At 58.0% G+C, this 12,655-nt stretch overlaps 1 protein-coding gene across 1 annotated transcript; it reads right to left on the bottom strand.

Annotated features, from left to right (window-relative positions):
• Positions 1-297: 297 nt before the first annotated feature.
• NPTX2 (neuronal pentraxin 2) lies at positions 298-11,131 on the bottom strand. The gene is made up of 5 exons (XM_065920201.1): positions 10,706-11,131; positions 8,830-9,046; positions 3,683-3,927; positions 1,761-1,940; positions 298-811 (listed from the first exon to the last, which is right to left on the bottom strand). The coding sequence occupies exons 1-5, from the start codon at positions 11,129-11,131 to the stop codon at positions 584-586; spliced, it is 1,296 nt and encodes a 431-aa protein (XP_065776273.1). The 3' UTR covers positions 298-583.
• Positions 11,132-12,655: the final 1,524 nt, after the last annotated feature.

The raw sequence follows: 12,655 nt of genomic DNA, 5'->3' as shown, positions 1-12,655 counted from the left end.
CCTCCACCTTGGAGATCAGGCAGGGCAGTGTCTGGGCAGCCTGCCTCCCTCCGCAAGCTGAGGTCCTGGGACAGAAAGATTCACAGCGTAAAGAACACCAAGAGAAAGGCCCTTTTTCTGGGGGGTGGCGTGGGAGAGAAGGGAGGGGCTTCGCTGCGTGCTCAGCGGACAGCAAGGGTGTACGCAACACACGAGGGACATAGCCACTCCGGCAGGACGATGCACAGCCTTCGAAGGGGACGGAAGACAGCGCACACGCGACACCAGGGATCTGTGGGAGTGGGTAGGGCTGGGGTGCGCTAGCATTTACAGGGGTTCTGAGCAGGAGTCCCTCCATGGTAGGAGTCAGGAATCCGTCCACCTGCGGCTCAGGGCTTCCTCCCCGCCCCAAACCAACAAAATCGTGGTTCAGAACAGATAAGCTGGTGACAAATGACGCCACAGAGCCTCAGGCTGAGAGATGCCCTGGGTGGGGGGCTTTGAGGGCCCCCCCGCCCACTGTGGCAGGAAGTTCGCACGCAGTTCCACTGGGGCTGTGAGGGGAACGGCCCAGCCCCTGCCTCCCGGACAGAGGGGTGGGTGACTACAAGTCAAGGAGACGCTCCTCGCAGGTCTCCACCGGCCACTTGGAAGCCCCTCCGAACACGTCCACGTTGTTGTCCACCCAGGGGATGATGTTGCCCGGCATGTTCGTGGAGCAGTTGGCGATATTGATGATCTCTTGTGCACGGAGGACGCGGTCCCAGATGTTGAACTGGCTGAGCTCCCCAACAAATGCCTGCGTGGCGTCGAACCTGCCACCAACTGTGTCCTGGGGAAGGGGGACAGAGCACATGGGGGCAGGCTCAGGGCGGACGTGTCTGTCCCCTCTCCCAGGCGTGTGACTGGCCTGGCGGGGGAGCGCCAGCCTGGGAGGACGTGGGGCAGGGGCAGACTCCCCTGACTCAGATGGCACCCTGCGACCACCGAGTCCTGCTGCTTCTAAAGCTCTAGGGCTCGTGAGGCCTGGGAGATGGCGTGGCTCAAACCACCCCACTTTACGGAGGGGAGACTGAGAGATCCTTGCCCAAGTCCCCTGAGCTGGAACTGAACCTGGGTCGCTCGACTCCCAGCCCCTCTCAGGGGAGAAATAACAGGGAGCCAAGAGACCCGACTCAAAGCCCCCCAAAGGCCCAGGGTCTATTCCCTTGATTTCCACCAGCAAACCCCGAACACAGACTGAGAAGTGAACTCTTCTCTGCCTGAAAGCAGATGGCCTCTGCCCCAGGGGGGAGCTTTCTGAGGGCAGCCTCTGAGTCCCTGCCCCATCTCGACCACAGATGTGGTTCCCCAGTAGGCCGTGCTGGGGATCAAGGTTAAGACCCTGAGCTGGGAGTCCCTGGAAAATGCCAGTACCAGCCAGGGCTGGGCATCCCGAGCCAACACAGTGGCAGGCAGAGGCCAAAGAGCCGGAGATGGCCCGGGGCCCCTGGGGCTCCAGGGACACTCCTGCTTGCCTGTGGTGGTCAGACTCCACTCTAGAATCTGCCAGAATCCACCTCACCAACCTGGTCCCTGCTAGGAAGGGCAGGATGTGTCCCCATGCCCGCCCTCAGGCCACAGGACAGCCCGAGCTAGGCCGGCAGGGACCCCAGGTGTCCAGCCTGGCTGTCATGCCGCAGTGACCAAGGCCAGGTCCGGCAGGCAGACGGCTGGATGGGGCCCGAGGCGGGAGACAGCCATGCCGAGTGGCCGGCTGCTCCTCCAGCCGCCGCACTCACCTGCTCCTGCCCGAGGATGAGTACACCACCAGGCTTGATGGGGTGCCACGGGGCCAGGTTCTCCCCAGTGCCCAGCTTCTCCCCATCCTGGAAGGCCTCCCACATGCCGTCCCGCGTCGTCCAGGTGACACAGATGTGGTGCCACTTGCCGTCACTGACAAACAGGGGCAGCTGGGCGACCTGCAGGCGGCAACGTGCAGGTGAGGGCCCCTTGGGGTCCCCAGGAGTTGGACCTGGGGGGACTGGAGGCCCTGAGCCCACTGCTGCTCTTATCAGGGAGGGGGGGTCCCTTCTGATGTCCCCCCTCTCTGCTCTGTGGGTAGCACACCTGACCCTGCCAGCTCACAGGGACCCTTGGACTGGAGACACCATACGTGTCAAACTCTTAAGGGGAAAGGGGCAGCCTGGGTACAAGCCCCTGACCCCAGGGGGGCCCTGCTGTCGATTGGACATGCTTGGATCCTGGCTCGGCTGAGGGTCTGGGATGGATACTGTGCAGACCATGCAGATGTGACGGACAGCTCCCTGCCCCCATGCTGGTCCTGAATGTCTCTCGCTGGAGAACCCAAAGGGAAGTCTGAGCTCTACTGGGTAACTTCTTTGGAAAACAGTCAGACCAGGCATCTACACTCTGCTGGTAGGATCCCAACAGCCATTGCAACACTTGGGGATCTACATGTGTGTGTCCCCGTGGGCAGGCCCTGGGCAGGTAGGAGTGCACACAGGGCCTTCACGCCCCACACCGTCTCCCCGCGGTCCTATAAGTCCTCTACAGACCAGCTCTGCTGTCAAGCATCATGTTGTTACTGTTGGTGTCCTAGCAACCCCGAGCTCCCTCCCAGGAATTGGGTGTTTACACGACATCGAAACCTAGAGGAAAACAAGGCTCTCGGCTCTGCTTCGTCCAAGCGCGCTATTTAGAACAATTAATCCCCAGCTCAAGGACATGGCCACTGCTGGAAGGAGCCCTGCAGGTGGATTCTGTAGCGTTTCCCACTGAAACAAACTCCAGCCAGAGCAGTTCAGTAGAGACAGGCAGGGTGGGGGCTGAGTGCCTGGGGAGCCCGCTGGGGCTGTGCAGCCATCCACCACTCAGCCCCAGGAAGGAGGGTGTGAGGCTGCATGTTGGGGGACGTGCAGCCTGCCTTACGTTTAAGTGAGGCTGCAGGAGGGTCCCACAGACGCCCAGAGCTGATCTCTTAAGGAGACCACGTTCCTGAATGTCAAAATAAGCCAGTCTATCAAAAAGGGATATTTACTCTGGAAAAGGCAGGACTGTAGAGACAGGGGACAGATGGGTGGTTGCCACCAACTGCAGTACGAGCAGGAGGTGGCTATAAAAGGGAATAAAAATCAACACAACATGGTAAAGCAATTATCTTCCAATTTAAAAAAGGGGAAGGAGGAAATTTGGGGGAAAGATGAAACTGTTCTATATTTTAATTGTGGTGGTTACACAGCTATGCGTTTGTCAAAATTGGTTGAACTAAAAAGTATAAATTTTACTGTATGTAAATATATTTCAAGCCCCCCCCCACCCCTCCGCTGAAAAGACATGCTCATGAGAAATATCACACAATCGCACACACATACACAAATACACACCCTCCCCTATTCCTGGGGAACCACTGTGACTGACTGGCCTGAGGGCCTGTGAAAACTCAGGCTGCCCCGAGGAGGCCCTGTTCATTCTGACCCTCTGCGGCTTCTTGATGGGACTCACAGCTTGGATCCCTGCAAGCTACAGCTGCCTGGCCCTCTGCCCGGTCGCCTGTCCAGAGTGGGACTGAGTCAGGTCCAAACTGTCCCCTTCGGGGGGAGGACAGCCTTGAGGTGAGATGTCAGACTCCCTGTAACATCCCAACCTCAGTGGCCGCCAGGATGTGGGGGGGGGGGGGGGGCAGGCGTCCCGGTGGGCTCACCTTGTCGTTGATGAGCAGCTCGATGGGGTTGTTGCCCCACTCAATCAGCACGATCTCGTTGGCCTGCCCGGGCACGGCGTAAGAGAACGGGGTGCCGATGCCCGGAGAGGCGCTGGACCGCAACCACAGGCAGATGGTGAAGGCGTACAGCTCGGGCAGCGTCTTCTTGATCTTGCCGTACAGGTAGTTCGTGCGGAGGGGCAGGGACACTTTGAACGCATCTGGCGACTTGAAAGCACTGTTGCCTGCAGGAGGCGGGGGAGCAGGATCCGGAGGAGGGGTTGATAGCGTGTGAGCAACCCCTTCTCTTTCCCCACAGCCAGCACAGCCCAGAGCAGCAGTTGACCTGGACCCCCCTCCCTGCAAGCGGGTCCCCCAAGCACAGGGCACCTGCTACAGACTGGCCGCTGTCCAAGGTGCTGAAGTGGGAACCAGGCTTATCCTTGCTCTTGGAAGCTCGAGGAAGGGCAAGAGGCACGCTGGATTTAACCTTCTGGTTAAACTAAGCCAAAAAACACTTCCTCAGCCATGTCCCATGGCCTCTGTTATTTCCTAGAAATCTCGACCCCTTCAGCAGGGCTGGGCCTGGGCCCTGCTGGACTTGGGCTTGGAGGTGGGACCCTGGCGCTCCATAGACACTCGTCCACCAACGAGTCCATGTCACTTCTCTCCTGGAAGAATCACGACCGCCCGAGGGGAAGGAGTCAGGCACCCGTGACTCGACACTACAGCTGAACTCAGAAGTGGCTTTTGGACTAAATCCCTGAGTGAACTGCTTTGCTCAGGACCTGCTCTTCCCTCCTCGAGAGAAAACCAAGTTTACCGACCCATTTCCTGCAGTCTGGAACCAGCAGGAGGCAGACTCCCGACCCACTGAGGCGAGCCCATCCGCCCTGAGCCTTGATCCCTTGGGGCCTGCCTGGGGCTGGCCCCAAGCACATGGCGCTTCCGAAACCTTTGTCAAACAACTGAAACTCTTAAGTAGATCTAAGTCATTTTCAGTACAGTTTTGGTTGAAGCTCGAAATTAACAACATCATAACTAAACACACAGAGGACAAGCCCCCGTCTGCTCATCACAGATCCCAGCGTTTGCAGGGGATTACAGACTCCGTGCACTGTCACAGCGAAAGCTTCTCTCTTGTTGGGGACCAGATGCTGCCAGGGAAGGAACGTAAATGCCCATCACTCCTTCAACAAGTATTTATTAAGCACTGACGAGGGGCCAGAGGATCCTCATTTCCGTCAAAGACAGGCAGGCTCCCTCGGCTTGGAACCACACTGCCTGTGTCACTAGTGGGTGAAATCTGTTCCCTCCTCACCCTGCTCTGTAGAACAGGAGCCAGAACGGATGAACCATTCTCCACCACGAGCCCCCAGTCTCATTTTTTTAAAAAAAGGTTTTTGATGTGGGCCATTTTTAAAGCCTTTATTGATTTTGTTACAATACTGTTTCTGTGTTTTATGTTTTGGTTTTTCGGCCACAAAGTCATGTGGGATTTTAGCTCCCCCAACCAGTGATTGAACCTGCACCACCTACATTGGAAAGCAAAGTCTTAACCACTGGACTGCCAGGGAAGTCCCACCCCAGACTCATTTTCTGCCACAGTGAGGAACACAGACACATGAGAGAAGCTCTTTGGTGCCACAGTTCACACCCCACCCAAGGACCTTCCACAAAGGAAGGCTGCAGGGCCCACTGTCACCCTTCTGACCTCTCTGGAACGGGCAGTGTAGAAACATCAGAGTCTAAGCTTCACACATAGTATTTATTTCTATCTGCTGACTATGCAGTCTTGCCTGATCCCTCCTGACCTCCCAAGGCTGTGGAGCACTGGGTGAGGGGTGGGAAAACCTCATTGCCTGGGGAAGCTGAGGGCAGGGCCAGGCCAGAGGTTACGCTGAGATGGACCCCACGTGAGGCTGAGAGACCCAGAAAGTCCCAGTTCCCTGATTTTTCAAATTGCACAGCAGAGGCACCAACTTACCCCAGGTCACACAGCCCGCAAATTACAGAGCCAGGAACGGAAGTTGCACTTCCCAAGACATGCAGCTGCAAATACTTAATGTGCAAATGCTTGTGTTTTCAGGAGATGTGATTATCTAATAGAGTGAAATGGCTTCTCTCCTTGCAGGTGGGCAGGCTTGCTAATTTGATCAGGCTCGGGGTTGGTAATATTGTTAGCCCAGTGATAACAGATCAGTTCCATCAGGGCTGGGAGAGCCGAGGGGCGGCCATACCCTGAAAGTTGGCGCCCTCTATTCATATAAAACAGCTTGGAGGATCAGAGGAAACTTAGCTAAAACCAATTAAGGAATTAAAAGGCCTGACCGATAAATCAGAGACTGCAGGTGGCCGACAAGTCAAAGATGGGGAGCGGCCTGGGGCTAAGAGACAAGAGTTCCAGTGTTTACTTTCGCTCTTAGCTGGGCTCTGCCTGGCTGGAGCACCCGGAGTCCAGAGGCTCCCACAGATGAGCAGGTCTCCCAGTAAAGAAAATGAGCACCCTTGGGACTTGGGCGACAGGAGCATCCACACGCAGGGTTGGAAGCTCAGCACTGGGCTGGGAGGAGCATCCCACCCAGCAGGGCTGAGGCCCATATGCCGCTCCAGGCTGCAGCCTCCATGACTCTGGGCCTCAGGGGTCGCCACTAACCGCCACCCCAGCTCTGCAGTCTGCAGGTCACGTGAATGCGGGCGTCACTCAGCTCTGACTCAGTCCCTCATCTAACCAAATCCCATCCCACTGGGTTGTCGCAGGGATTACAGAAGACACAGAACGTGGAGCTCAGAGCCCAGCATCTGGCACAGAACAGGCACTTAACAGGCAGGAAATGATGCACTGAGGGCCAGAGAACCCTGAGAGCCCCACTCCGTGTGTGGTTGAGGTCTGTCTCCCCTGGGCTCAGCAGGATGCTTCTAAGGAACACTGTGTGCTTTCTACTTATGGTACATTTGGGGGCTAGCAGCTTACATCTCTGTTCACACCTGTCACATACATGACAGACACAGAGAACTGCTCAGAAGACAAATGATTGCCTTCCTCAAAGACTCACCCCGGGGCTGGGTGGAGCACACAGGATTCTAGAGTTCTCGTCGAGGGGTCGAGAGGCAGCGGACCCTGAGCCACCGCTCACTGCCAGGGTCTGCAGACTCTGCAAGAACGGCCCTGTCCTTGTGGAGTCCAGCTCTAGTTTGGACACGGACCTCCCCTCTATGCCAGGAGAGCTCTGCAGGCTTTCCGCAGCACCCAAGAGCGTGGGTGCAGGAATCAGACTGGCTGAGGTGAGGTCTGACTGTGGCTTTCTGGCTGTGAACAGATACACCAAGGATGGGAGGGAGAGTCACAGAGGGGCAGCTCCTGGGTGGTCACAGCCGTGATGTGAAACTCAGAACTTCCCTGGAGTCACAGAACAAGACGGGGAGGGGTGGGGTTACGTGCCGTTGCCATCCATTAGCCGGTAGCCTGGGTCCCACCTCGACCCCCTCTCCCCGAGACAGATGACGGGTCTGGCTGAGAACCTCGGAGCACTTTTTCTCATCTATGAAATGGGTATAACAAGAGTCCTGACTCCACACTCGAACTCAGTAGACTTCAACCAACCTGCTTCTGTTAACCCACTTCCTCGTAGCAACTCAGCCACCATGCCAAGCGAGGTACACTGCCACCAAGGTCTCTGGCAAAGCCGTCCCCTCACTCTGCAGCCACCCCCTCCCAATCAAGACACCGAGTAACTGCACTGAGCCTGCTCCCTCAGCCCGCAGTTCCCACGAAGGCGAAGCCGGGCAAGGGAAGGTGAGCCGGCCACCCCTGGCCCCAACGGGGCCTTCCTCTCCTCCTGCTCTGTGACAGAGAGCTAAGCTGCAGCTGCGCTGCCTTTGGGGAAAGCCTCTGAGACCTAAGGAGCTTCCTGAGGTCACCCAGCAACGGAGGTGAGGCAGAGAGGACATTTTTAAATTCAAGAATCCAAGTGCAATAATAATGGTAAGGAAGGAAGGACAGGCTTTTCTGGAAGAAGAGAACAGGAAAGGGATGAAGGAACCCTGTGACTTTTTGGATGCTGCTGAAAAAGCGACTAAATCAAATGAAACAGAAACACTCTCCCCTTGGACGACTCCATCTGGCCCAGCTGAGCCGACGTGGCTGGAAGAGTATGCAGACATTCTGCCACTGGACCTGCCAATAACTGAGTCATCAGAACCTGCCCTTGTCGGGTTATTGCATTTGAAAGGTTATAATCCCATACCCACAACTAGCAAACCTAACACTTCACACCCAGCACAGTCTGAATGACCTAGGGACCTTGATCCCTCCCTTTCCTGTTTCCTGTGGGAGAAACTCACCCACCAGAATCTGAGCAGAGAAGAGAAAGAGGCTCAGAGTCTGCTGCAGGGTATAGTTAAGAAGGGACTGAAATGCCCGCGTGGTAGGAGGTCAGGAATCAGACTGGCCGAGCTGATCCTGAGTGTCTTGGTTTTCCATGGACACTGCCAGTGGGGCTGGGGGTGGAGCTAATTCCAGAGACGGCTGTTGTCAGTCACCCTGACTGTTTGCTCAAACAGCCAGGAACCACCAGGCAGGGCCACAATCACTGCTGACCACGGGGTCTGAGCAAGCTCAGAAAACCAGGACCCTACCAGTCGCTAGCAGGGCCCCCTCCATCTCCACCGAGTCTCTGACCAGTGCCAACAAGGCAAACTCTTTGCGCACCACGAGAGGACTCAGGTTGAAACAGCAACACCTGGCCTGAGAAGTGAGAGGCAGAAGGGAGAGGTGGGCTGCGGCTGGGAGGGTAAGGCGTCAGCCGGTTTTCTGCCCCCAGCATCGGAGGATCAGAGGTGAAGACGGGAGAGCTGTCTCAGAACCTAGCAAACTCAGGAGCAGAGCTCCCCGCCAAGAGTCAGCTGGCAGGGGTTTAGCAGTGACCACTCCCTCAGGGGCCCAAGTGGTCGCATCTGTCGGGGGGCAAGATGGCAGTGCCGCGGGCCCCTCCAGGCCTGCCCTCCCTTGCTCTGAGCCCCGCTTCACCCCCTTACACAGCAGCCGAGTAACAAGACGATGGGCTGGGGGCGGGGGTCGGGGGGTGTGGAGAGGCGGCTGATGGACGGCCGCCAGGGGGCGGCAGAGACACCAGCCCGGCGCTCACCTCGCTCCAGCTCGGTCACCCTCTGCAGCAGCGCGTTCAGGGCGCTCTCCGTCTTCTGGCGGTGAGCCGAGGTCTCGTTGTGGAGCAGGGACTTCTCGTCCTCCAGCTCGGCCACCTTGCGCAGCAGCTGTCTCTCCAGCTCCCCCAGCCGCCGCTGGAGCACCTCCCGAAAGTCGCCGGGCAGCACCGCGTTGGACACGTTCGCTCGGAGCTGGTGCTTTCGGTGGTTGAGGGAAGGGGGTGGGGTGGGGGGCACAGGCGGGAGAAGTGTTAGGGCCAGTTTAAAAAGGAGCTGTGAAATGGAGCTCTAATGGCCCCCGCCACACAGGGAGAAGCTTCCAAATAGAATAGTAAATCGTGCCAATGGCGGGAACGGGAGCATTTCGCTGATTTCTTTTCTTTTTTTCGGTACGGAAAGGATTTCAAAGTCAAACTGCAATTACTCTGCTGCAATATTTGAAATTTAGGAATTTCTTTTCCCCTCTCAGGAAGCTGTGTACCTCCTCTCACCAAAAAGTCAAAAATTTAACCAACATCTATCATTCTCAAGTAAGGACCAAAATAAAGCTAGGACTTTTTTTTTTTTTTTTTAAAGAGGTAATCAAACGGTCCTCAAAGCTGATGAACTTTGATCTAGCCGCGCGCCGCCACCCCCCACCCCAACTTCCAAGTTCCAGTAGGGCACAAAAGTGCATGATTATGCTGGCAGAGATGTTACTGGAAAATGAGAACTCTAAAACAGAGATAGCCTGAATTCCAGGAATCTTCGCTTTTAATGCCGCTTTTAAATCCTCACTTCCTATTTCTTTTATTCTTCTACCATTCTGCTGGCTCTGGAGGATGCCGGCTGCTGTCTAGCCACCAGTCCTTGGCAAGCCGTCTACCCCTCCCTCTAAGTGTTCCAAATTGTAAAATAGATTATAGGATCTTCCTGGGGGGTTGTTGCACGGGTTAAAATTAGATAATATGCCTGGCGCATATTTAGTGCTCCCGAAACGTTAGCTCTTATTAATCATAATGAATCGAGGGATATACAGATGCTGGAAATACTGAATTTAGCCATCATGCCAGAGGAAACTCTCAAATAATTTTGCAATAATTACCACCTGTAATTGAAGTCTAGTTTTGCTAAAAAGTATTTTGGTGAACGTGTGTAACAGAAACATCCACACTTCTTAAACGGGGGCGGAGAGTAAAGATGGAAATTAAATGAAGATTTTTCTCAAAGTTCCAAACTGCAGACGCCTTCTGAGAAGGGAATAAGGTCTCTTCCCCCAGAGCAATCGGGAGGAGCACCCTAGGATCCGCGCGCGCAATTGGGGGACAGCGTCTTTGAAGTTAACCGGCTTCAAGGCGCGCCTGGTGTGATCCGTGACCCGCCCACGCTCGCCTTCCGCTGAGACCCCCGGGGCCTCTGCCCGCTCTGGTCCAGCCCAATTTGATTTATAAAAGGTAACACTGGAGGCCCGGGGCTGCTGACCTCCCGCGGAAGCCCCCTGTCCGCTGAGACAAGGTCCAGGAGCGCGTCCGGCTCGGGGAGACTGGGAGATTTGTAAAGCGAGGGAGGGGGGCCGTCCCCATTCGCCAGGTTGTACCTCGGGGAGTGAATGGCCCCACAGCTGACAGGCCTGGCACGGCTGGGTGGGGTGGGCGGGAATTTAACCCTTTCCTTCCAGCAAAAGGGTGGGGATGCGAGCCTCCCAAGTTAAGTTTCGGAGCCGAACCGAGAGCGCCCCTGACCCCAAACCCAGCTCGCCTGGCGTGCGAGCGCGCCCAGGCGGCGGTGTCCCGCACAGCCCGGAGGGCAGGACCACGCGCCCCTCCTCTGCCCCGCGCCTCGGGGGCGTCCCCCCAGAGACCCCCCCCGCCCTGGTACCTCCAGGCTCTCCAGGCGGTCTTTGAGGGTCTGCAGAGAGCGGCTGAGCTGCTCCACGACGTGGCCGGGGTCCCGCGGCAGGTCGCCCATGGTGTCCTTGCCCGAGGCTGCCCGGCCCGGCACCTTGCCCCCCGCCAGTCCCTCGCAGCGCGCCAGCTTGGCCGTGAGCTCGCGGATGGCCTCGCGCTGCGAGCCCAGCGTCTCCTTCTGCTGCACGACGGTCTCACGCAGCTGCAGCACCGCGGCCCGCAGCTCCTCCTCGGGGCTCAGCGCGCCGCCCTGCATGGGCATCGCGGGCAGCGGGCAGCCGGCGCGCGCCGCCTCCGGGGGCAACGCCGTGCACACGAAACGGTTGCCGGGCGCCGGGCCGTCCTGGGCTCCGGCGGCCACGGCGAGCGCCACGCCGGCGGCCAGCAGCGCCAGCATCCCGCCGCTGCCGCCGCGCTCACTCGAGCGTCCGCGGGCGGGCCGGCGAGCCGGCGCCGTCGGGGCGCGCGGCGGGGGGTGCCTGCGCGGTAGGCTGCGGCCGGGCTCGCCGCTCGAGAGCAGCGTGAGCGCTGGAGCCCGCGGAATCCGCCCGCCGTCGCGGAAGCGGTGCACTCGGCCTGGCTCTGCGCTCTGACCCGGCGGGGCCCGCGCGCCCTTTCTTAAGCTGGAAGGGCGGGGGCCCCGGCGCGTGGGGCGCGGCGCCGCGAGCTCTGATTGGCCCGGCCTGGCGCGCGTCACGCAGGGGCGGGGCAGGGCGCCTACTCGCCGAGCTGCGTACCAGCGGGCGGGCGGGCGCGTGGGCCGGAACCCGGGGCGCGAGCCTGGGGCCCGCGGCCCTCAGGAGGGGACGGCTGAGGAAAAAAAAAAAAAGGGGTCCTGGGTGCCTTCAGGAGCCTCGGCCGACGAGTCCAGGCGCCCCCTCGGACCCACCCGAGGACGCCGGCGTCGTGGGCTGTGGAGAAGCCAAGAGCCCCCTGGTGCCCCGGCGGCCCCTGAGGCGGCTCCGAGGGCGCCAGGCCTCGCTCTGCGGTCGCCTCAGCCCTCGGGCGGGGACGACCCCCGTTTCACAAATGAGGAAGCGCCCCGGGCGGGAATCGAACCTTGCGGTGCCGTCGCCACCTGCCCGCGGCCGACGTGGGCCAGCTGAGGCGGGGCCGCGGCCACCTCACCGAAAAGGCGGGAAAGAGAGGCACGACGGGTCGCGTCCGCAGTCCCGTCTCGGAAAGAATTCTCAGGTCTGCGTGGACCAGAAACAGGCGGCAGATGCCGACGGCGAGGAGGGGTCCCCCGCGCACCCTCGCGCCACGTTCGGTCCAGCTTGGGGCGCGGAGTCGCGAGGCCACTCGGAGGGCTGTCCGATGCGGGTCCCGGCGACAGCCCGCCGGATGGTGATCTTCGCAGCAAGGCCTGGGCCACATGGGCCTTGATCCGACCCGCAGTCGTCGCCATGGTGCCAACGTGGTGAAACAGCGCCCCACCGTCGGAAACAGGGTGCCCAGCGTGTCCAGTGTCCCCGTTAGAGACGCTGTCCTCAGGTTCTTGGAGGGGACAGAGACAGAGGGAAACCCCCCAAAGCAGGAGCAAATTGGTTTCAGAATCTGGGCTGTGGTTTGCAAACAAGTTCACAGAGATTTTGATGCAAAGCAACAGACAGCTGGTTTACTGCACATTATAAATGGAAATCTTTACTTTTTTTTCTCCGTTTTTAAGAAATCCTGTGGCAAGGTCATTAATCATATTATCCATTATACCCGAAACAAATGGATTTGTCACTTCCGCACAGAAGCTGAGGTTGATTCTGAAAACACACTGTATCAAAATAAATTAAATTATTATGATAATGTAAAATAGACTGCAGTGATTAATCTCCAGAAACCGAATTTTTGACCTGCTTTGCACTTCAAACAATAGCTTCTGTTATGTAAATAGTTGTGGGATTTTCAAGGATAATGTTGCTAAATT

This window comes from Muntiacus reevesi, chromosome 2 (assembly GCF_963930625.1).
Source record: "Muntiacus reevesi chromosome 2, mMunRee1.1, whole genome shotgun sequence".
Classification (NCBI taxonomy): Eukaryota; Metazoa; Chordata; class Mammalia; order Artiodactyla; family Cervidae; genus Muntiacus; species Muntiacus reevesi.
The sequence above is the reverse complement of the archived record's forward strand: the minus strand, read 5'-3'. Positions and strand labels throughout refer to the sequence as shown.